This window comes from Ailuropoda melanoleuca, chromosome 7 (genome assembly GCF_002007445.2).
Source record: "Ailuropoda melanoleuca isolate Jingjing chromosome 7, ASM200744v2, whole genome shotgun sequence".
Lineage (NCBI taxonomy): Eukaryota > Metazoa > Chordata > Mammalia > Carnivora > Ursidae > Ailuropoda > Ailuropoda melanoleuca.
Window position 1 is genome coordinate 62,791,298 of NC_048224.1, and position 26,145 is coordinate 62,817,442.

The 26,145-nt window shown below is 41.3% G+C and overlaps 1 protein-coding gene across 1 annotated transcript in view; it reads right to left on the reverse strand.

Annotated features, from left to right (window-relative positions):
- Window positions 1–26,145, reverse strand: part of LATS2 (large tumor suppressor kinase 2) — a 72,649-nt gene that overhangs the window by 39,634 nt on the left and 6,870 nt on the right. Inside the window, exon 2 of the mRNA XM_034664964.1 lies at window positions 19,941–20,488. Coding sequence (XP_034520855.1) covers window positions 19,941–20,282 — 342 coding nt within the window. The 5' untranslated portion in view covers window positions 20,283–20,488. The remainder of the gene's footprint in view (window positions 1–19,940; window positions 20,489–26,145) is intronic.

A 26,145-nucleotide genomic window follows, 5' to 3' on the forward strand; every position in this document is an offset into this window, starting at 1 on the left:
AACTGTCACTCCAGTTCCATGCATTTACCTTGAGGTTCTAGACTTCCCCCAACACAACCCTTACCTTTCCTCTCCCACTGGCGGTGCAGTTAACCTCCCTCACACCCCAGCTTCAGACTGCAGTGTTAGAAAGCTCCTCCTCACATCGTGCGTACTCCACATGGACCTTGCTCCCACCTGCCCTACTTCAGACCAAATAGAATAAATCTTGTCCCCTTTCCGAGTGTTTGAAGAGATGAAGTGAGCTACACAAAAGTCAAAATTGAGCTTTTTATTTAATTATCAGGTGCTTTCAGGAATCCTGTGTTTACTACCTGAGTCAGAGAAACTGAATATTCAAGCAGGCAGGGGTCAGAGATGAGGGATGTTATAGAAACAATCAATTTAGACACGAAGGTGGAGAGTTTCATTTACGTGTTTTTGAGAAACTCAAGTTGATATAAAGAGTTATTCACCCTGATAGAGGATAAAAGATCTTCATTATAGTCACAAAGGAATTTTCCAGCTACTCTTCAGGGAGGTGGGAGGAACCACAATGCCCCGGCTTTAAAAGAAATAATCACCTTTTCTGGGGCACATCTATTACCTTGAGCAGACATAACTTACAAAATAAAAACTTCCCCTTCTTACTCCTCAGCTGGATGCTTTGCCAGTGGCTGGGGTTTGATACCCCCCACCCAGGCATCTGATCGCCCCTCTTGAGCAGACACAGGAGGCAGAGGAGCAGGAGGCTTTGAGCGTCCAACCACTTAGAGACCGTGGGAGTTGCAGGAGGGGAAGACAGCCTGGCCCAGCGGTTCCTCCGGCCAATGCCGCTACCCGTGGCACCAGGGCCTGAGGCAGCACGGCCAACAGCCCGCAGTGGCCAGGCAGCCGCCTCCTCAAAGCTGCCTCGGCTGCTGCCTCAGGTGAGCAGCTGCTCCAGGGCTTGGTGTTTAGGTTCCATTAGACCACACTTCTCCCTGTGTCAACACTGAACCAGAGCTGTCACAGACGGCTCAGAGGTCACCCGAAAGCCCTGGTACTGGCTTCTGTACAAGACAGAAAGGTCACAGACTTCTCCTTTTCAAGGATAGCTAAGAACCCAAATTTTAATGTGAAATATCCTGATTTTTATAAGTTGGAAACTGATTTTTTTTTAAACTGTAAGAATGTGTGTAGGTAGAATAAAAACACCACTGCTAAAGAAAGAGATCCTTAGGGGCCCCCCAGGTGCCTCAGTCTGTGAAGCGTCTGCCTTCGGCTCAGGTCATGATCCCAGGGTCCTGGGATCGAGTCCTGCATCAGGCTCCCTGCTCAGCAGGGAGTCTGCTTCTCCCTCTTCCTCTGCTCATGTTCTCTTTCTCACTCACTCTCACTCTCTATCTCAAATAAATAAATAAAATTTAAAAAAAGAAAAAAGAAACAGATTCTTAGGCTTCCAGCCCGTGACCTCTGCTATATACAGACTGGAAGCTGCCAAGTGCACTGACCAGCCTTTAGCTGCCTGTGGTGTCAGCCTAATTCACCTCAAATCCATGTGCGCAGCACAGCCAGTGCATGTGAGGTAGCGAACTGCCGTTCTTGATGGGAACGCTGCTTCCTGAGTCTTCTGAACTTGAGGATCAACAATGAAACAAGATCTCAAAATTCCAAAAAGAATGGAGGGAAGTTCGACTAAGGGCACATTTTGTGCTACTGGCTAAAAAAAAACAGAAGACTTGGGGAAAAAGAAAGCAGGCATCCTGGCATCTTGTGAGGGAGATGCCCCCACAGCAAATTTATAGACCTTCACAGAGAAAAGTTAAATATTTAACTGTGAAAAATAAAATGTCAATTTGAAAAATAACAGGCATGGGTTTAAACAAAAGAAGAAAAAGAAGTGGAATATGGAGAGAAGCAGCAGCTCATGAAATGATAAACCAAAATTACAAAACAATGTGGTTTCCAGTTTGTTTTCTTATAAAATGCATATATACAAAAACACTGAAGGGATAGATTCGTAGCAATATATTAATGTTAAAAAATTTAATTTTACCAGTGGTTGCCTTTCAGAGGTAAGGTCTTCAACAGCTTTTGTTTTCTTCACCTACGGTGCCTGAAGTTTTCTATAATGAGTATGGATTACCATTTGAGAAGTACTAAAATGATCACAACAAAATTATGAAAGTTGCCTCTTCTACGTTGGCTGAACTTTTAGTGAGGACAGTTATAAGCAAGCGGTCTGGGCAGAGAAAGTCCAAAGCAAAGGCCTGCAGGGAGCTGCCCCAGGCAAAGGCGTGACTGAAGATGCCCTCACCGCGGCTGCTACCACTGACTAGCACTGCCCACACGGTCATCTCCAACTTTCTCATAGCCACATTTAGAAAACAGAGATAAAAGTGGAATTAATGTTAACATATGTTCTTTAACGCAGTTTTTCAGCATGTAACCAATATTAAAAAGATGGAGATATTTCACATTCTTTTTTTCGCGTGAAGTCTTCCAATCGGGTGTCTGTTATAGAATCACATATCTCAACTCTGATAAGCCACATCTCTGGGGCTCCACAGGCATGAGTGACAAGATATACACAACAGTAAAAGCACCATCACAACAAAGATACAGAATATTTTCATCATTCATAAAATTTTCTGAGCGCTCCTTTCTGGTACTCCCTCCTTCCACCCCCGCCCTAGTTAACCACTGATCTACTTTCTGTCACTACAAATTAGTTTACATTCTCTAAATATTATAAAAAGAAAATCCTATATGATCCTACTTTGTGTTTAGCATCTTTCATGCAGTATGATTTTGAAATTCGTCCATGCTCTTGTTTACCTAAGTGGTCCCACTGGTTTCCTTCAACTGAACAGTATTCCATGGTACGGACATGCTAGGATTTATTCATCCATTCACCTGCTGATGGACATTGGGCTGTTTATAGTTTTTCGCTATTGCAAATAAACGTGCTATGAACATTTATGCTCAAGTCTTTTTGTAGACACGGGTTTTCATTTCTCTTTGAGAAATTATGAGAGGAATGACCGAGATGTATGGCTGGTACATGTTTTAGAAACTTTTTTACATTTCCACCAGAAGGGTAAGAAAATCCTAGTTGCTATACATTCTCGCCAACACTTGGTGTTATCAGACTTTAAAATTGTATCCTTCCTAAGGTAGTGGTATCTCATTGTGGTTTTCGCTTGCATTTCCCTGATGTCTAATAATGTTGAGTATTTTTACATGGGCTTATTAGCCATTCTTGTATATTCTTTTGTGAAGTGTCTGCTCAAATTTATGCCCTTTTAAAAAAACGTATTTTTAAAAATTATTTATCTGAGAGAGAGAGAGTGCACAGAGGGAGAGGGAGCAGCAGACTCCCCGCTGAGCAGGGAGCCTGATGCAGGGCTCGACCCCAGGACCCTGAGACCATGACCTGAGCCAAAAGCAGATGCTTAACCAACTGAGTCACCCGGGTGCCCCTGATCTTTGCCCATTTTTAAAGGCTTGTCATTTTATTACTGAATTGTAAGGATTCTTTATATATTCCAGAAATAAGTCTGTTGTCCAGTGTATGTATTTAGAATATTTTTTTCTTATCCCATGGACTTTTTGTTGTTTTAATGTCTTTTGAAGAGCAAAGATTTTGAATTTCAGAAAAGTCATACTTATCAATTTTTCTTTCATGATCCATGCTTTTTATATGAGATCTAAGAAACCTTTGCCTTTTTCAAGATTGCAAAGATTTCCTCCTATGTTCTCTTCTAAAAGTTTTTATAGTTTGTATTTAGGTCTATAATCCATTTTGATTTAATTATTATGAATGGTGTAAGAGTGTTAATTTTTGTCCATTAGGATATTCATTTATCCCAGGACCATTTGCTGAAAACACAAAAAACCCCTTTTCTTCCTTCCCTTGGTATCCTTGTTGAAAATGAGTTGACTATATAAATGTGGGCTCATTTCTGGACTCTGAATTCTTTTTTATTTTTTTAAAATAAAATTTCATTTATTTATTTGACAGAGAGAGAGAAAAAAGAAACACAAGTAGGCAGAGCAACAGGTAGAGGAAGAGGGAGAAGCAGACTCCCCACTGAGCAGGGAGCCTGATGTGGGGCTCAATCCCAGGACCCTGGGATCATGACCTGAGCCGAAGGTAGATGCTTAACTGACCGAGCTACCCAGGCGCCCCTGGACTCTGAATTCTGTTTCACTCATCTGTGACAGAACCACACTATCTTGATTATTGTATAGCTCTAGAACCTACTCTATTATAAAGTTTTAACTAGTATGAGTCTTGAAATTACATAGTTTAAGTATTCTACCTATGTTGTTTTTAATACAGCTTTTGCTATTTTAGGTCCTTTGCAGAACTTATGAATTTAGAATCAGTCCGTCAATTTCAATTAAAAAAAAAAAGCCTTCTGTGGCTTTATCGGAGTTGTGATGAATTTACAGGTAAGTTTGGGGAGAACTGCCATATTAACAATATTAAGTCTGTCAATCCATGAACATGGTATATCACTCTATTTATTTTGATCTTCTTTAACTCATTCAGTATTGCTCTGTGTTTTTTTACAGGTCTTGTACATATACGTATTTTGTTAAATTTATCCCTAAGTATTTCATATTTCTAAATGCTACTATAAGTGAAATCACTTTTTTTTTTTTTTTAAGTAGGCTCCATGCCCAGCACGGAGTTCAACACAGGGGAATTCACAACCCTGAGATCAGGGCCTGAGCTAAGATCAAGAGTCGGACACTTAACCAACTGAGCCACCCAGGTGCCACATGAAATCACATTTTAAATTTCAATTTCCCAGTGCTAATTGCTAGAATACAGAAAACTATTGATTTTTGCATATTGATCTTGTCTCCTGTGACCATGCTAAATTATTATGTAGGAAATTATTAGTTCTGGTAGCTTTTTAATAGATTCCTTAGGATTTCCAACAAAAGGATCGTGTCAAATGTAAATAAAGACAGTTTTACTTATTTTCCAATCTGCATACTTTTATTTCTTTTACCCTCCTTAGGGCACTGCCCAGGACCTCCACAGAAGATGAAAAGTGGACATCCATGCTTTATTACCAATCTTAGAGGAAATGTATTCAGAGTTTCACCATTAAATGTGATGCCAGTTGTAGATTTTACACAGGTGTCCTTCAGCAATTTGAGGAGTTCTCTTTTATGCCCAGTTTTGTTCTGAATGGCTGTTGGATTTTGTGAAGTGCTTTTTTTGTATCTATGGAGATGGCGTTACTCTTTACATGGCCTTACTCTTTATTTTGTTGACATGGTGAATTACATTAATTTTCTAATGTTAAACCAACCCTGCATGTCCAGGATAAATCTCATTTGGTCCTGATATATTTTCACTGAATGGCATTTGCTAATGCTTTGGTTAGGATGTTTGCCTTTATATAGCATTTACAAAAGATATTGGAATATTGGTCTGTAGTTTTCTTATAATGGCTTTGTCAAGTCTCGATACCAGAGCAACACTGGTCCCAGATTAGCTGGGAACCACTCCCTACTCCTTTATTTTGTGAAAGAGTTTGGCTAGCATTACTATTACTTCTTCCTTAACTGTTTAATAGAATGCACCAGTGAAGCATGTGAGCCTATAGTTTTCTTTGTAGGAAGGATTTTAATTATGAACTGCATAGATACTGGGCTATTCAGATTTTTCGATTTCGTGTTTATTTTGGTAGTTTTTTTGTCTTCCAACAAATTTGTCTATCCATTTCATCTAAGTCACATTTATTGGATCATAAATTTATCGTTTATATATTCCCTTACAATTTTTTAATGTCTTTAGGACCAACAGTAGTATTCCTTCATTCATTCCTGAAATTGGTCATTTGTTTCCTCTGTACTTTTTTCCTTTTTAAAAAAGATTTATTCATTCATTCATTCATTCATTTATTTATTTGACAGAGGGAGAGACAGTGAGCATGTGTGGGAGCACGTGAGGGGAGGAAGAGGGGTGCGGGTGGGGAGCAGAAGGAGAGGGATAAGCAGACTCTGTGCTGAGTACAGAGCCTGATGTGGGGCTTGATCCCACGACCCTAAGATCATGGCCTGAGCTGAAATCAAGAGCTGGATGCTGGGCCACCCAGGTGCCCCTTTTTCCTTCTTATTTACTTTTTTGGGTAAGTTTGGCTAGAAGTTTATCACTCTTACTGATCTTCTCAAAGAACCAGCTTTTGGCTTCATTGACTTTCCTATTGTTTGTTCTTACAGTTTGTTCTCTTTATTGTTTCCTTTCTTTGACTTACCTTGGGTTTAATTTACTGTTCTATTTTTTCTAGCTTCCCAAGGGAGAAGCTTACATGATTAATTTTATACTTCTTTTCTAAAATATACACTCAAAACTATGAATTTCCCTCTAAGTACTGCTTTAGCAAAATCTCACAAATTCTGATTATTCAGAACCAGTATTTTATAATTTCCTTTGCGATTTCTTTTCTGAGTTATGACCTTTTTAGAGGTGAGTTGTTTAACATCCAGATATTCGGGGCTTTCAAAGATTTTAACTTTTTTCTAATTTAATTTCATTGTGGTCAGAGAACATATTCTGTAAGATTTCAATCTTTAAAAGCTATTGAAGACTTCTGTCTTAACAAAAGGTCTGTCTCCGTGAATATTCTATGTGCACTAGAAAAGAATGTGTATTCTACATTTACTGAGTGTAGTGTTTATAGATGTCAACTAAATTAAAATGGTTGATAATGCCGTTCAATTCTCCTATATCCGTACTGATATATTTTTGTCTACCTGTTCCATCAATTACTGAGAGGTGGGTCAAAATCTCCACATAATGATCGTGGATTTGCTGATTTCTCCTTTCGCCCTTGCTCCATCTACTTCACTTCACACAGTTTGAAGCTTGTGTTTAAAGCATACTCACTACCACATCTTCCTGATATACAGGCCCTTTATTATAAAGTAGTCCTCTTTGTCTCAAGTAATACTCATCCTGAAGGGTACTATCTGATATTAATATTGCCACTGCCTCTATTTTATGTTTACAGTTTGCACAGCTTATCTTCCCCAGACTTTTGTTTGCAGTCTATTTGTGTCCTGGTATTTAGGAAGTGTGTCTTACAGATAGGATACAGTTGAATCTTGCTCTTTTATTCAGTATGACCACCTCTGCCTTTTGAGTGGAGTGCTTAATCCTTTTACATGAATGTAATCATTAATATGGTTTTATTTAAGCCTGCCATTTCTATTTATCTCATCTGTTTGTTCCTTTGTCCTTCCGTCCAGGCCTCCCTTCATGTTAATCAAGTTTTCTTTGTATTCCATTTTAATTCCTTAATTGGCTCTCTAGCTTTAGCTCTTTGAATTCTATTTTAGTGATTGCTCTATAAACTGCAATGTCGATTTTTAATTTATCACAACCTAAGTGTTAATTTTTAATTATGTCAGAAGAAACACAGAAACCTTGCAATAATACAATTCCATTTCACCTGTTATCCATACTGTCCTATGTTACATCTGTATGTGTGATAAACCCATTATTACAGCATAATTTTTGTTTTAAATATTGACATTCTTTCAAAGAAATTAGGAGAAAAAAAGGAATAAATTAGTCTTTTATACTTGTTGGTATTTACCATTCCTAGTGCTCTTCATTCCTCCCTGTATATTCTGTATTTCTTTACCTGCAAATGGTGACAAATTTTCTCAGATTTTGGTTTCCCTGGAAATGTTTTCAATTTCATTCCTGAAGGACAGTTCTGCTACATACAGAATTCTCAGTGGATAGATTTTCTTTTTCCTTCAGCATTCTGGTAAATGAGAAAGAGTCCAGCCAGAAGTAACCAGGCATTAAGAGGAAAGATCTCAGGTCTCAGACATCTCTGAATCCTCAGTGCTTAGCACAGTGCATGACACCTCACAGATGTTCAATAAACATGCACTCAAAGAAGGACTGCAAACATTATTTGGGTTGACTTCTGGTTCTGCCAATCATTTACTATTACTGAATGTTACTAAGCCTCTAGGCAAAACTAACTTGCATGAAACAATTATAGAACAAGACTCCTGGAGTAATTTCACTTTTAAAAAAATCTAGCCTAAGGAGAGCAGTAGATATATCTTCCAAAATTTATGAATAAACATGTTCACTGTAGCATTATTTATAATAGTAAAAAACTTGAAACAATTTCATTGTCCAAAAATAGGGGAAATGTTAAATTCTGGCAGACTCCCATGATGGCATGTAAACATTTTAGATTTATGTTTTTATTGATATGAAGAGATGCTTTGCATTTAATGTTGAGGGAAAAGAATTCAGGATCAAAACAAGAAACAGCCAGATCTGGATTTTTGATTCTTAGTTGCACTACCTAGTAGGCACATTATTTACCTTGTGCAAGTTAACCTGTGAACCAGTTTTTTCATCTGTAAATGTTGACAATAACAGAACCTTCCTTGTGGGCTTGTTGGAGGATTAAAAGATATTCACACAGTAATTGCTCAGAAATATTAATTTCATTAATAAGTAGTTCTAAAATATTAACCATGTAGTCATAAAAATTACATTAAATTTCAAATGTTTATTTTGTTGAGCGTGATAATAGTATTGTGATTATGTTTTTATTCTGTTGTGTTTTTTACTTTTCTGTCTTTTACAGATACATTTAAATATATATGAGTGATAAACGAAATGATGCCTGATATTTGTTTTGAAAATATTCTAGATGTTATATTTGAATTAAATGTTTATTCTAAAAATTACTGCAGAGAGAGAGATGCTATTGTACTTTTTAAATTTTTTCCAAAATAAAAAGTTAATCAAAACAACAATAAAAGGAAACATAATATGGCCAAATAACAATGATTATCCCTGGACAGTGGGTTAATGGGTCAATTTCACTATATGGAAATACCTTACTTTTATAAATGGTAGGGTGATGACTATTTCTCTTTCTTTCTCTTTCAAGTTTCATGGGTGAAACTGATAGGCTTGTAGCTTTGAGTCTGCACTTCACTTGCTGTATAGTCTTAAACTGACCAAATCACCTCTCTGGGTCTCAGTTAATTTAACTGTGTAAAGAGCCATACAGGCTAGATAATCCCTAAGACCCTGTGCAGACCTATCATGGCTCTCTAGATGGTACTGATAAAAATGGGAATTCAGAAAAGGGAGAACCCCACATGTGCTGGAATGAATAGCTGGAAAAGGGCACAAAGATGAATCATGGAAGAAGTGGGACTTGAGTGGGCAGAGCGTAGCTGGGCTAGCGGGGAGTGCATTCCAGGTAGGGAAAACAGCATGAGTAAAGCCAATGTGGGAGAAAGTCACACAGCTTAGTGGCAGTTGGTGTGTAAAGAGGCAAACACAGCTGGAGCAAACAGGTTGGGCTGGCAATGAGAGAAATAATCAAGTTTGGTAAGTGGTGATTCAGACCATAAGAAGAGGAGGGCAGCGGATGCCAAGAGAGTGGTTGCTTCTCACCTTTTAGGAAAAGTTCACTGGCAGAAATACTGGGTCAGGGAGACTACTTAGAAGAATCCAGGTATGGAGAAGGGTGTTAACACTGAAAAGACATAGATATGAAAGCTATGCAGGAGAAAAAATAGGTACTGGGGAAAGTACGCAATAATATAATGACTGTAGTAAAGATTATAGTCAAAGACAAGTCACTTTCCATTCTTTCTGGTCTGCAACACAAGCCATGGGGTAGGAGTAATTGTTATCCCCCAGCTATAGATGCAGGACCATGAGGCTCAGAAAGGGAGGTTGTTAGCTCATGGTGACAGCACGACACGTGGTTATGCTCTGGTTCCTTAACGAAATCGACTGTCTGACTTACTGAGATCCTTTCTTCCTTACTAACGGAAGCTCGGTTCTATCAGGCGCAGCCATATGCCCAACTGAAATACACATTTCCCAGGCTGCTTTACCTCTTGTGACCAAGTGACTAGGTTCTGGCCAATGAGGTATGGAAAAAAGCAAGCTCTCTAAGAAAGAGCCAGAGCTAGAGCAGCACTTCTGCCGCCATAGTCCTGCTTTTTGTACGAACTGTTGACTCTCGGAGAGGAGCCACCTGGGGCACCTGGAAACGGAAGCCTCTTATTAAGGAGGACAGAACTGAAAGAGAGGAGGAGACCGGGGCCCTGACGACACCGCAGAACCACCATGCAGGCCATATCCTGCCAACCTCCAGCTTCCTTCGTTAGGCCACCTATGGATATTAAGCTCTGTAGCTGGCAATCCGTCACCAGCAGCTTAATTCAACTCCCAAGTCATACTCACAGCAATCTTAGTCAGAACTGAAATACAGTCTGTCTGATTCCAACAGCTGGGGATATCTGTTGAGCATTCACTATTTATCCAGGACTATGCTAGAAGGTCGGGATAAGAGTGAGGGTGTGGGAGAATGGTACAAAGGGAAGAGAAATTTCCTACAGTTTCCCATAACTCCAGGAAAAATAGCAAGTACACCTAAAAAAATTTCAAATGTTGCACTGAAAAATAAGTCAATTATATAAAATCACAAATTTGAAAAATATAATTATGAAAAACATCTCCTTTCCAGATATATTTACTAAAGAAAAGAAAGATGAAATACAAATCAAATCCACAATGAGGGGATGCCTAGGTGGCACAGTCGGTTAAGCATCTGCCTTCAGCTCAGGTCATGATCCCAGGGTCCTGGGACTGAGCCCTGCATCAGGCTCCCTGGCCTGCTTCTCCCTCTCTCCTTGCCCTTCCCTCTGCTTATGCTCTCTGTCAAAAAAATAAATAAAATCTTTAAAAACAAACAAACAAACAAAAAACCACAATGAGATACCACCTCACACCAGTCAGAATGGCTAAAATTAACAAGTCACGAAACAACAGATGTTGGTGACGTTGTAGAGAAAGGGGAACTCTCTTACACTACTGGTGGGAATGCAAACTGGTAACAGACACTCTGGAAAACAGTATGGAGGTTCCCCAAAAAGTTAAAAATAGAACTACCCTACAACCCAGCAATTACACTACTAGGTATTTACTCAAAGGATTCAAACATAGTGATTCAAAGGGGCACATGCACCCCCATATTCACAGCAGCAATGTCCACAATAGCCAAACTATGGAAAGAGCCCAGATGTCCATCAACAGATGAACGGATAAAGAAGATGTGGTATATATACACAATGGAATATTACTCAGCCATCAAAAAATGAAATCTTAACATTTGCAATGACATGGATGGAACCAGAGGGTATTATGTTAAGTGAAATAAGTCAATCGGAGAAAGACAATTATCATATGATTTCACTCATGTAGAATTTAAGAAACAAAACCAAGGATCATAGGGAAAGGGAGGGAAAGATAAAATAAGGTGAAATCAGAGAAGATGACAAACCATAAGAAACTCTTAACTATAGGAAACAAACTGAGGGTATCAGGTAAACAATATTTGTGAGCTCCAATATTTTCCACATTATGGCACATACAGAAAATATTAATAGTTTACTGCATGTTTGGATTAAGGGAGAAGGTTGCTCAAAGAGGAGCCAGAACCTGGCTTCCTGAGGGCAGCCAGAACCAACACTCGTGCCTGTCATTCGTCAACACCACCCAGGGCGCTCTGCTCTGCAAACAACACATTTTGGGCAACAGAGCAAGCTGAATGTCCAGATGCTGCTGCTCCTGGGGTTGTTATGGCTTGTCCTCCCCAGAGGACAGGCCTTGCCTACTTGTCTGCCAACTATTCTCTTGCAAATCCTCTGGGACTGCAAAATCCTGTGTTGGCCAGGAGTTGTACCATGCACAAATGTAAATCATTCCAGGAGGAGAGAAAAGACGTTCCTCAAAACATTTTGGCTTGATGTACCAGACTTTGCATTGCATTTTAAGAGTAAAATGGATCCAATCACAGACACTTAGAGCCCCCTCAAAATATGAGTTTTCTGCTACTTAAAACTGAAGAACTATCACCACTTTTTTTATTACCACATACTTATTGCCACAATTAAGAATACAGAACAAACTATTAAACTGACAAACAGATGTGTTGTTTTGTAGTAGCAGTATTCATTGTTGGCAGGGTTGGAAATATAAAGGCAACTTAAAAATTTTCGAAAGAAACTTGGCAAATAAAAACTGTAAAAATGCTCTTATCATTTGTCCTAGTAACTCCATTTCTAAAATTTGTTCTAAGTAAATCAGGGATATCTATAAGGATTTATGCAGAAGGATGGTCATCACAGTGTTTAATTAAACAAGGAAGCCATCAGACTGAGGTGCTTCTTTTTTTTTTTTTTTTTAAGATTTTATTTACTTATTTGACAGAGAGAGAGGGAACACAAGCGGGGGAGTGGGAAAGGGAGAAGCAGGCTTCCCACTGAGCAGAGAGCCCGATGCGGACTCGATCCCAGAACGCTGGGATCATGACTTGAGCCGAAGGCAGACGCTTAACAACTGAGCCACCCAGGAGCCCCAGACTGAGGTGACTCTAAGACCTTATGCCTATGTAAGCAAACCAAACCTAAGTCTGTAATGCCTGAAGGCTAAAAAGTCAAAACCTGAGGACAACCAATCATAAGCTGCCACCTAGGCCCTCCCAAATAAGGTAACCACTTAAGCTGTAAACAACTGAATAATTTTCTTACTTCGCTTTTGCCTCTGCTCTCCGAAAGTCCTTCCCTGAGCAACTCTCAGTGGAGTGCTCTTAACCACTTCTGGTTTGCCACCACCAATTAGAATCATTTTTGCTCAAATAAACTTTAAAATATGCTTCAGTTTACCTCTTAACACCAGTTTTTTATAATAAATTATAAAACTACTATTTGAACAATGGAATACAACACAGGCATGAAAAATGAAAATGTTTATCATAAACATAAACAGCAAAACGTTTATCCCTTCATTTATACAAAAGATGTTTTTCAGAGTCTGCAGTTTTAGGTACTAGAGAATGATGACCAGAAAAAAGCCACTGCCCAATGGGGATTAAATCTAAAGAGAGAAATGGATATTACATGAAATACACAGCTAAACACTTAGCAACAAATTCTGATAAATGCTACGAAAGCAAATTTCTGTAATGAGAGGGACTAAAACAGAGGGATCTGGTTTAGACTAGGGGGTCAGAGAATGCTTTTCTGGAAGACAAGCCCTCAAAGAAGAGTAGGCATTATCCAGGCAAGAAGGGGCCAGTGCTGAAAGGTCTGAGGAAAGGCAGTAAGGCTGGCAGGGTCGGAGCACCGACTGCCGGAAAAGGGGTGCCACCTGCGGCTGTGGGATGAGCCTTGCCTACACGTCAGGAGCTTCATCCCAAGTGGAGCGGAAAGGGTTCCGGAACGAAATGACAGGATCTTTTCCTTTTCAGAATGATCACTCGGGGGGTTCTGTGCTGGGAGCAGATGAGGAGAGGGGCCAGGAGGAGTGGCAACGTCAGGAGCAAAGGTGGAGGCTTGGCAGGTAGGGAGACCAGGACAGGGAAGTGCACAGATAGATTCAAGACACACTCTGGAAGGGAAACGATTGGTCTTGATGTTAGATAAGGAGAAAGAGAAGGGCTATATGATAAACATATTTTTTCTGAAGGAAGAAGTGGGATCATATCCGTATTCTGTTTTTTCCACCTGTCACCTGGTACAGGCCTCCTCGCTTTCCTTAATTTCCTTTAATTAGAAAAAAATCTGGCTGCTTTCATACCAAAAGTCCAGAGTGGTCACATATAACCTATAACAGAATTATAGGGAATTTTTATTTTCCTTTCATACGTTTCATACGTTTCTATACTTTCCAAATTTACACAATGAACACATATTCCTTTAATAACTAGGATGAAGCCTGTGTGGGGTGGGGTGGGGGAAGGGTATGACACAAGGGTATAATGTGCTGGTGTCTTGTCAAATTAATTTTAAATATCCTACTCTAACAAAGTATACAGTTTATCTTTTGGCAGGGCCAGATTTAATTTGAAAGGCTAAAAAAGAAAAAAAGGTGGGGGAGGGGGGAGGACAAGGAACTGCTACACCCAAAAGCCATTGTAATACAATTTCCTGTTACATTACTGGCATTCCTAAACTTAAGTGTTTCTTTTTTCCTTCTCCTCTTACGAATATTTCAGGGCAGTACCCGTGTTCTTGTTCGGTGTTTGGTAATACTGGAAAGTCGTTCCCTTTCCAGAGGAAGGGAGAAGGAGGAAATGTACTTGTTATCTAGACCTTTTCTACTTTTTTTTCCTTAGCACAATACCTGTATTACAGAGAACTAATCCCGAGGCAGAATCTTGACACCAGGCTAAAGGAACAGCGCTTCAACGTTAACGTTTCTGGAGGTCACTGTCTAGAGCTTTCCCGAGGATGCCTACTGTTTGAGCTAAACATACAAAGAGGCCAAGTGGTGTTTGTGTCTCTTCGACGTCTAACAAATCAGCGATGGCTTGTGCTCGGACCGGCACAGGGAACCGTCTGGGCAAAGTTTTCCTGGGGCGTGCACAGCACGTGTGCAAATCCCCACCGTGTGCGGGCGAACCGCGCAGGCGGCCCTGTGCACACCTGGACACACCGGGACGCACCGCGGACACAGCACCCAGGGGCCTGCGCACCACGGAGCAAGTGCGACGACAGCATGACCACCTTGTCCGCACAAGGCTGGCATGAAGCATCCAGGGCCTTAGAAATACGAACTAGGGAAGTCTTTATAGGAACAGTTCAAATCCCGGTGCAGGAATCGAAACGCTGCAGTAAGAAAGAATTGGAGTGGAACCATAACAGGTGCCCGAATCCAGGCTGGGGAAGATGGGTGCCGACATTACCAGCCAAGAGAACAATATGCTGAAGAAGCCCCCAGAACAAGTGAACTGAAGGTGAGAGCAGGAGAGGCCGCGCCACGCATCCGGGGCCTGTGGCAGGGGGCCTGGGGCCTGGAAGCGCTGAGCAAGTGCCGCCCACCCAAGGAAGTGAGAGGACATGAGGGACAGGAGAGGACCAAGTCACAGAGAAGAAAATCCCACCAGGATGGGGCGTACGTCAGCACAGAAACGGGCCAGCAACACACACAGTGCAAGTTAAAGACAGAGCTCTGCGTGGCCCACGTTAAGGAAGCACTGAAGTCTTTCCTCTCAAGTGTGTGTAACCAGTATGTCTAACCAACTCTTACTGAAGATACAAGGTCTTTTTAGGGCCTCGGCTGGGGGGTTGGGGGTGTGTGTGCAGAGGAGAGTTCGAGTCACCTGCCTGACCACTCAAGCCATAGTTTCCTCTGCAGTACTGGGGTAACAACTGGAATCCATCTCAAACGCTTGCTGTGTAGTTTCCACAATGAGGCTGCTGGTGCAGGTGCTTGTTGGAACAGTACTTGGCACAGGAGGTTGCTGCCAACACCAGTGTCTGTCCTTCCTCTGTGAGATTCACAGGCCCCTGCAGGCCGCACCCCTCCGCAATGCTATTTCCTTTGGCAAAAGGACCTGGGTTGAGGAAGAACTTGTAGGATGGGTTGAGAAACTTGATTTTTTTTGTACTTTTTGGCTTGAGAATGCAAAGAAATTCACTCCCTTTACCTATTAACCAGACGACCTCAAATTTATTTGTTGCTATGACCATTATTCTCAGGAAGCCTGTCTCTGAATATACATCCTGACCACTGGCTTTTTTCTTAGGCCAAATTTGGTGTAATAAATTGATTTGTTTGTTTACATTTCTTCCTACCCTCATTCCATTAAAGATTTAAGTCATTTAAACATTCACAATAAAGTGAGGAAAAACTGGATTAAGTCAGGATTAGGAAAATTATGCTAACATAGAAATTCAGGACTGGAAGAATGTAGCTATGACAGGCTGAGGCCCTAAAAAGTCTTAAAGCTGCCACAGACTGGGCACCTCTCACAGCAGATCAATGAGGGAGGCTCATGAAGGTTGTCCACAGAGAAAGAGCACATGCCAATTGCTCAAGAAAAGCAAAAAAGGTTTCTTGGTACTCATATGTGAAAGGCAGTTCTCACCTAGGTCTTCCTCTAAGGGACACAAGGTGATAAAATGCTTAGCTATTTTGAGGAGTGCAAGGAGCTATTGCTGAATAGGATCCTTGACATCACTAGGCCCCTATGCCAGCCAGCCATCCCTGCACCCTGAGAAGCCCCAAGGATAGTGAGCCTGCCCCAACAGCACCCATTGCAATTCAGTGAGAGAACACAAGTCATATGCTTCCGAGAAGCAGACAAGTTATGTGTATTAATGTCGCTGCAAAATCAAATTAGTGGGGCTTTTTTTAGCATGTTTATTTATTTATTTGACAGAGAGGGAGAGAAAGCACACAAGCAGGGGGGGAGTGGGAGAGGGTGAAATAGACTCCCCACTGAGCAGGGAGCTCAATCCCCGGACTCTGAGATTATGACCTAAACCAAAGACAGATGCTTAACCAACTGAGCCACCCAGGCGCCCCTAATTAGTGGTTTTTAAAACTCTGTCAGGAAGAAAAAAAGGGAAAACCTAGTAATATGATCACCTGATTAAGAGTAAAAGAAAAAGTGAAACTAAGTTTTATAAGATAAAGTAAAAGCTAAATTTATTACCTATGTCAGTGAGAAGAGTATCCAAATGATTCAAAATATGACACTCATAACCAAAACACTTATCTTTCCAATTCCTTTAATCTACACTTATTTTTTTTTAAAGATTTTACTTATTTATTTGACAGAGAGAGAGAGCGAGCAAGCAAGAATGACCAGGGAGCTGCAGGCAGAGGGAGAAGCAGGCTCCCGCCTGATGCGGGGCTCGATCCCAGGACCCTGGGATCATGACCTGAGCCGAAGGCAGACGCTTAACAACTGAGCCACCCAGGCGCCTCTTTAATCTATATTTAAAGAGCAGCTCCTTCCATAAGGAATATTAATCCACTGGCCTTTTTTTTTCTGTAGAAATTCTCATGTCTTTAGTAATGTACGTGCAAAAATATTTTAGACACTGTATCATTTGATACATATACTGTATCATTACATAGAAAGACTGAGAAAAAGAAAACTTAGTCTTTTACTTTTCCTAGAAATTTACATTAAAAATATTTTAATTAAAATATACTCCAGTGGGGGGTGGGGTGCACCTGGGTGGCTTAGTCAGTTGAGCAACAGACTCTTGGTTTTGGCTCAGGTCATCATCTCAGGGTGAGAGTGACTTGACTCTTGACTTGAGTTGGCTTCACACTCAGTGGGGAGTCTGCTGGAGATTCTCTCCCTCAACCTCTGCCCCTCCCCTCCACATTCTCTCATATGCACACGCTCTTTCTCTAAAAATAAATATGTAAATCTTAAAATATATATATATGTATATGAACACACACACACCCAGGGGTGCCTGGCTGGCTCGGTTGGAAGGGCATGCGACTCTTTATCTTGGGGTGTTGAGTTCGAGCCCCATGTTAGGTATAGAGATTACTTAAATAAAAAAAATACATCCATCCATGCTAGTTACGTGAGTGTGATTCACTAGGTGAAATTCACTGAGCTGTATACTTAGGTATCATGTACTTTTCTTATGTAAATTTTATTTTAATAACAAGTTTAAAAGAAAACACTCAAACATTCAAGTAAATATTTTCAGTAAGTCTCAGGCCAAATAAAGTGGGAAAAAAATGTATGCACATGTATATGGATAAAAGGTGCATATAAAAGTGTGTATCACCAGTAAGACCTCAAGAAAACATGGGAGTTTACTGCCATTCTGATTAATATCAGGGTTAAAAATGACAAAGTACAAGAGAATAAAACTGAACCTAAATTAAAAGGCAATACAGGAGGAGACAAAGGAAAATGAAAAGCTGCAACACTAGGTACTCTCTGTACCTCTTACACTGGATCTGATAATCTGCTTCACTGAAGGCACACACAACTCTAGCGGTACTATTGATTGTTTCCACTCACATTATTTAGGTTCTCGTAATGACGGTCTGACCGGGATTCTCTGAAAGCAAATGCACCCCTGTATACAGACCGAAGACAGTCCGTATTGGAGGGTCAGGGTGAAGGCAGAGCTGTTTTACTTTATAAACTAACACTACACACCAAGTGACTTAATTATTTCAGTAGGATTAAATATGACAAACGGGGGCGCCTGGGTGGCACAGCGGTTAAGCATCTGCCTTCGGCTCAAGGCATGATCCCGGCGTTGTGGGATCGAGCCCCACGTCAGGCTCCTCTGCTGTGAGCCTGCTTCTTCCTCTCCCACTCCCCCTGCGTGTTCCCTCTCTCGCTGGCTGTCTCTCTCTCTGTTGAATAAATAAATAAAATCTAAAAAAAAAAAAAATTATAAATATGACAAACGGAGTCCTTTCTGCTAGCAATTAACATAAATTAAATGTTGATGGGAACTTCATGGGTGTCATGACCCTTAGTTTTACTGTATTTGTATTTTACTGTCTTGGATACAGCACCAGCTTCATTATTTCTTGCACTGTAATTATCACTAATGGATTTTGCCATAATGAGATCCCACCTGTATTTTGGATTATTTGCTTCACTTGTTTTTTTTTAATCACAGCTGAAACACAACAGCAAAGAACACCCTGCTCTGATTACCTCTTTTGTTTGCAAGTGACTTATAGAAGATTTTAGGCTTTGCTGTTGGGTTTCAAGTCTCTGCAGTCATACTCCAGTATTTCCCCAGGACTGCTCCTTCCTACTTTCAAAACCATCAAGTTCTGTTTGTCAAGGGATAGCACTTGGCAGCATATTTAACTTCATATTTTCACAATGAGAAAGGTCATGCCTCTGCTGTCAGCTTCCACTGCTAAAACACTCTGCACCACATTATTCATGACCCTGTGCTTTATAAAAGCAACTCTCAACACAACAATGCTTGCTTCACACAAGTTAATCCCAGTATATCCCAAAGTGTCAAGGAAGTGCCCTGCAAAATAGCACGATTAGTTTCACAAACATATCATCTGAGAAATATAAATTCTCTAGTTAAATTCTATGGTAATCAACTCCAACAAGAAGGTTGAGATAGCTTTTGGAAATAAAAGAGGGCATTGTTAGCCTTTTCCTGTGACTGTGAGGCCAGGAGTAGGTAATTAGGTTATTTCTAAGAAGCTACAAGTGTTCAAGCCATCTTGATGTGCTCTGAGCATGAAATCTTACTAATTTGCCAAGGCAGCAAAAATACCTAGCTTATTTCCATTTTCATGCAACTGTGACTTGTAAGATGATGGGTAGTAACAAAGCATTAGCTTTCAGAAGTCCTTTTATAAGGCAATTACATTTTTACCAGTTAGATTTTACTAAGTACATTTTTATGTGGTTGGACACTAGCTCCATTTTACACAGTCCTGCCCTGCAACCTGGGTTTGACGTGGCTACGTGAGTCGCCACAGGATCAGAAACATCGCTAGAACTTGTGTACTTCTATATTATTGGTACCACCTCCGTTAATGTGTCCCTTATTCTTAAGCAACTGAGAAGTCAGACTATGTCGCCACCATTTTGATGACTTCTCAAACTTGATCATTTCCTTAACATAGTTATGTCTCCTATAACAGTATACAAACTGTTTTTAAAAATAGGAGAAAACAGAGTCTAAGAAGAGCCAAATCATACCAATCAACCTTTCCCTTAACTAAGTAAAACAAATGCACAAACCAAAAACAAGGGAAGCCAGTATCTTCCCCATGACAGCTCAGAATAAGCCCAAATAAACCCCAAAGAAATGGCTAAGTGTGAAAGTCCTTCTCAACTTCACAAGGCCAGAACAGAAAATACACATGTTACAATTTCAGTGGAGTTCAGAAATGTCTGGATCTTGCCTGAAAAGGAAAAGCGGCCTGAAAGACCCTTCTGGAGGGCAGGTGGAAAACAATGCAAAGGCACATCAGAAGGGCCTTAGGTTCTGACCTAGAAACACTTCCCTTAGTAAGCAATTCAGAGCCTTCAAGGGGCAAGCACGGGATCTTTGGGTGTCTCAACCGTGCTCTGATGGACTACTTACTGTAACTGCCACCACAGGGGCCTCAGGGAGGCTACACCCACCTGGTCACATCCCGCATTCACCAGCTCCTGCAGCATCTGTCGGTTTACTTCTGCAGCTGCCGAAGTGCCAGATTCATTAGCAAAAGGCAACAGGGAGTATCTGATTTCTCTCAAAGCTTTCTGATAAGGTCCGAACTTTGGGGTAGCTCTCATCTGCTGTTGCTGCCTGGCGGCATCCTTGCCCCCCAGGACTTTGGTAGCCAGGGAAGCATCACTGTTTGGTCCCACAGGCAGCCCCTGAGCGGAAGGCTTGGACGGCTGCTTTAAGCCCTCTCGAATCTCCTGCAGTCGCTGGCGGCTATTTCCAGAATAAGTTGTGGCAGGAAAAGTCTTTGGCCTCATTGTTAGTCCAGTTTCCTTTTACCATAAATACAATCTTCTTAAAGTGTTTTATTATTAAAAAAAAAAAAAACTGTCAACAGTATCAGTTAGTTGTAAACATACTTTCAAAACAATTTCCTTTTGAAAATCTTCTTTCCTTCAATTTTTTTAGTTCCTATAGAGAACCTAAAATTTTCCAGAGTCTTCATTTTGAAGATCATCACTATCTGAAAAAGAAAATGGAAAGAACATACTCATTTGTGGTTTTCACATGCTGTTACCAATACTTTTCAGAAATGGACCATGATCCTGAAAATATTCCATTTGGAAGGACTGAGAAAGAACACATCACCTCTCAGAAATGATAAAAATACTGTTCAACTCTGGTTGGCGCACATGACATCTAGGCCTGTCCCAAGATGTTTCCTGTAATATGTAATCTGCAATAAAGTAAATCTCCACAAGCTCATATGACTTAGAAATATTAACTCAGGCAAGAACAGAGAATAGTACTGACAACTGAGAGCTCATTTAAAATAATTCATTATAATATAATTTCATTTTGAAATTCACAGCTTGAGTATTTAGGATTAAACTTCCTACACGAGGTCTTAGATTTCTGGCTTGTTCCTAATAACCACTAAACTCATGACCCACACCTTTGTCTCTTATCTCCGTGATTTTGCAAACCTCCCCCCCCCACCACGAACCTGTGGTCCTTCCATGTCTTTGGGAATTACTCCTTATAAAGCCCTCCCAAACTTCCTGGAAGATACCACAATACTGATCACATTAAAGGTGTCCTATATTGCAAGTGAAAGCATTCTAACGAAATGTGCTATAAGACTTTGAAGGTAACTACTCCCTTGTTTTTTTTTCCACAAAGTGGCAAAGTTCCTATCAGAATTGTGACCTAAATACCTTTCTTGTAGATACTGATACTTACCTGGAAGGGGACTGGTAAAAGCATTGGGGGATTTCTTTCCCAGAGTACACTGTGACCATACTACCAAGGGGCTATATCAGGAAGTCATTCATATAGATCACCTACTACTTCAGCATGGAAATGGCTTCTACATGTACAACTAGGTATCACAAAGCCATTTTCTGAGAGTGAATTATACCTACCCCAGGCCTAATTCACCGACTACTCTGTTGTTCCTGCATTCAAAAACCAAAATGGATCCCAACCAGATACCACCCTTAGCAGCCAGCTCTCCTGGAAGCAGGATCTAGCTCAAATCACTTGCTGCCTGGGTGACCTTGGAAAAGTCCTTTAACTCCCCTCGCCCTCCCCGGGTGAAACAGATGACAACACTTGGTGAGAGGGCAGTGGTAAGCACTGAGGAAGACCATGCAAGAACTGGCTCAGTAGCACTTGGACCACAGAAGTCTTTGGTAAACCATGTTTTCTACTACTCGTGTTGTTACTATTTGTGTAATTAGCATCACCATCACCAGTGCACAGAGGTCCACTGGTGGCAGAAGCAAAGGCCTGTTGCATAGCCCCTGGGCTCACACCTGAAGCTCTAGAGGTCCCTCTCCCCGCCCCTCCTCTTTTGCCCTCACTCACTTCACTCCTTTTAACCCACAGAACTGTAAAGGATATGCATTTTGCATTTTAATGAACAAAGAAAAACCGATTCTAAAAAGAGCAATCTTTAAAAGGACAGGGAGAAGGGATCTGGTTTTTTTGTTTCAGTAAGGAATTTTAGAACTGTAAAATGGAAATCTGCTTCACAGGCTTTGTCATGTAGAAAAAAAAAATGATTGCTAGTATTTATCCAGTATCCACTATGTGCCAGGCTCTGAGGGTTCCATGTGAATTTACTTATATAGATCTATTTCATAATCATCTATGGCCGTAAATCTGAAGAAATGACATTAAAATTACTATTCTTTTCTTAGAGGTAGCAAGATGGATGCTCTTAAAAGGTTCTAAGTATCACCTTCTCAATGAAACTGAGGGAAGATTCTATTTAGAAATTAAAAAGCAGACTAAATACATTTTTCAACATGAAATCCATGTTTTAATACATAACATCTAACATAGTAAAGTCACCAAAATGACTGTTTTAAGACTACGCAGACAGTGAACAATTAGATCCAAGAGCTGCTGAGATTTCCCTGGGGCCCGGACGAGAGTATTGGCGGGGGGCCAGAAGCCCAGAGCTCTGCTTAATTGGTGTAAAATGGGGCATATTGCAACCACACTCATTTTCAGTGACTTCGTGGTCTAAGCATCTGTTTTGAAATACCTAACCTAAAACCATGAATTCCCATTCCAGCAAAAAAAGAGAGATTCTCAAGGAGCTGCCAAGCATGTATGGAGAATCCTGAGTGATTCGCTATGTCTGAGAATAGGCTGCAGAGTTGTATCTTTTCCTGTGGGAATTTACACAAATCACTTTGTTTCCAATCTTCAGGGTCTTCCCCCCACCCTTTTTAAAAACTGAAATACACAAGACATAAATCATCTTACCTTCACAATAAATAATCAGGGAAGGTTTCTTTGCAGTCAAAATGTATTCACTCTTCCTCTACCATCTACCCATCTACCCACCTACCCACCTTGCAAACATTCATCAAAAGCTTACAAAGTCTCCGGCACTGCTAGTACAAACAAAAACAAAATCCAGCCTTCAGCAAGGTGAGGGTGAGGTAGCCAAATGAGCAGCTTCAAAGGAAAAGAGATGCCCAAGAGGAGGTTTCAAATGGGAGAATAAAGAAGAAAGCCAGAAAACACTCTGAAGTAGAGATAACCAAATCTGAGTGCAGGGAACAACGGAATTCCAGCCAAAGGGAACAGCATATGCAAAGGAGGGGAGGTACAGGCCCCACCCCTCAGATTTACATCTGTGCAGGAAAGGCTTTTCCTGGAGAGTTATGGAGGGATGAGACCCTGGGAGGTGTACAGGGCTCCATCTGGAAGGACCTTCAAGGCCATGTTAATTGTCTGGACTCCTTGCAGATGGTGGCAAGTCATTGTCTGCGGTTAAGTTAAGGAGTGACATGGCCAAAAGTACCCTTTATTTTTTATTTTTTTTTTAAGATTTTTATCCATTTATTTGACAGAGAGAGAGAGCATGCGGAGAAGGAAGAGGCAGAGGGAGAAGCAGTCTTCCCTTTGAGCAGGGAGCCTGATGTGGGACTCGATCCCAGGACCCTGGGAGCATGACCAGAGCCGAAGGCAGATGCTTAACTGACTGAGCCACCCAGGCATCCCCCAAAGGGCCCTTTAAAGAGCTGAGTCTGGAAGCCAACTGGAAGGTGGACTGGAAGGGACAATCACGACACACCAGGTAGATGAGGAAAGCCAGGGTGAGGTGCAGCAGTCCCAAGGAGGAAGGGAGAGAGGGTATCAGGAGCTAGTTACACCTTGGCCAGACGTCTGGGCTTAGTCTGGTCCTAAAGACATCAGTGAAAGCCACCAGCACGCAGGACACTCTGTCTGCTCAGCCACGAGAGAGACCAGTTAGGTAAGTGAGTGGAGAGCTCATACCCCTCCCTACTGGCATGACTTAGAAGAGCAGCCTCATTTTACCATCAAGTGACATTAGCAGACTGAAGAGAAGATACAAAGCTGCCTTGCACTCAGCTAAGGGCGGACAAGGACCATAGGAGACAGTCCACACTGAAGAAAAAAGAGCTGTGAGAATGCAAAACCCAAGATGTGGGGATGTCCTCTCTGCCCAGCCACACCAGCAGAGAGAAGGGGAGCCAGGCACAGGTGAGAGAGGCCCTGGTGGGTTAAGGCTTGAAAGCTCTCTGGAATTTACTCGAAAAACACAAAGCTGCTGAAAGCTGGGGAAGAAGTCAGTCTTTTGGGGAGGGGGCAGGAGGGATGAATGTTTTTATGTAAGTTGAACATATATTTCTTAAGATGCACAAATCATAAGATCAATGAACATTCACAAAGAACACACCCTTATAAATAGCATCTGGATTATGGAGTGTGTCATTACAACCCAGAAGCTCCCAGTCCCCCAAAGACCAACACTCAAGGGGAATCACCTTCACTACTTCTAACACCAAGGATTAGTCTATAGTTTTTGAACTTTATATCCATGGAATGACATGGTCTGTACTCTTCATGTCTGGCTTACTTTGGTCACTGTTGGGTTATTCATACAGTGGTATGTAGCAAAGTCTGTCATTCTTCACCACTGAATAATATTCCATTGTATGAACATACTTGTTTATCCATTCTGCCACCAAAGCACATCTGGTTATTCCCAGTCTGGGGCTTTTGCAAATTGTACTGCTGCCTTATGGGTGCGGAAGCCCACATGGCTCCAGCCCCAGAGCTACAAGGAGTTGAGCAGTGAGTGGTCTGCTCTAAGACGTTGCTTCTACCGCCACATCCAATACTTTCTGTGTAGTTATTGACAGAGCCCTAGTGTTTCATGTGGTACCTTTTTGGGACTATAAAATAAAAAGGTACCCCTCCTCAAGTAAATTGTTTACTATATTATTGTACAACATGGGCAACTCTTGCCCTAGGGAGCTTTCCAGAGCTCTGTGGACAGTGGCCTGGCCCACTCTGAAAACATACCACATGTGACATGCCACATGTCACAATCTATCACACATGCATGCAGACACACATGATATACACCCCCCAGGTGAGGGGGGCAGGTAAAGTCTGAATCACAAGGAGGGTGGGAACTGGACCTCTGAGGCAGGTGACAGAGGAGTGATCGTGTGTATCCTCCAGAACAGGTCTATCGCATGCACGCTATGTGGCTTTATTCTCAGAGGTGACTCTACTGCTGTCCAGGTATTCTGTGAGTGGCCCAGAGTCTCCATGTAAGCTACACATGCCCTTATGTAAGTGAGCATTTGTATGATGTGAGGTATGTCATTTTACATGTAAGGCCCTTGAACAGTGCACAACCTGAACACCCATACAAGGTGGCCCTGTTACTAGATCTTAGGGAAGCAGAAAATAATGACCACCCTCTGACTTTAAGGAGTTCACAGTTTAAGATGGAAGACAGACAAGAAGATCAATTACTTAGATAATGTGACTATAAAAGTCTACCCAAAGAATTATGGGGATCTGAAATCGAATAGTAGCTGGAGAACAGAGAGAAGTAGGTGGTTCAACAGCTTAAGAAATAGAACCCATAAAGGTTGGTGATGTTCACTAGAGGACTGGTTTGAAAGGGGAGGCCAAGTTTCTGGTTTAGAAACCAGAACTGATGGTTGTACCATTCTCTGAGCCAGGACAACCACCTGGACAATGAGCATCAAGAAAGCAGCCTTGGTGGGGATGGAGGAGGGCACTTATCAGGAGGTATGGACAGGTCTGGGGGAGGCTGATGCAGAAGAGGGCCATTTCGATGCAAAGGAAAAAGCAGCTGGAGGGGAGAAGCCTGGCTTCCACCCCCAGCTCCGGCACTTAGCTCCATGTGATCTGGGCAAGCACTTCACCTCTCAGAGCTTCAATTTCCTGCTGGGTAACAAGCCTTTCTCTGTCTACTTGACAAGGCTGCTCTGAAGATCACAGGTGAAATTGCATGTGAGCTCATTCTCATCTGTAATGCACAACATACGGGCCAATTATTAGAATTACTAAGAAGTTCAGGACTCAGAATCAGACAAAAAAGGCTTTAATCAAGTCAAGAGACAAGACCAGGGCAAAGTCCAGACTGGCTTAGTGGAAAAGGTACCAAACTGAATGTAGAAATGTATTTCATGCTCACTCCGAGTGACTCCTCTTTAAATGACTATTTGATAGAAATGCTTGAAAAGTTAAAGTATCTTCCTTTTTAAAAAAAGAAAAGCACGAAGAGAGAAAAACTTAAGTGATTAGACTTAAAGTGTGAAACATGTGCCTGCAGCCGGGTCTGGGATAGTCAGTTCTGAGCAATACCTTAGC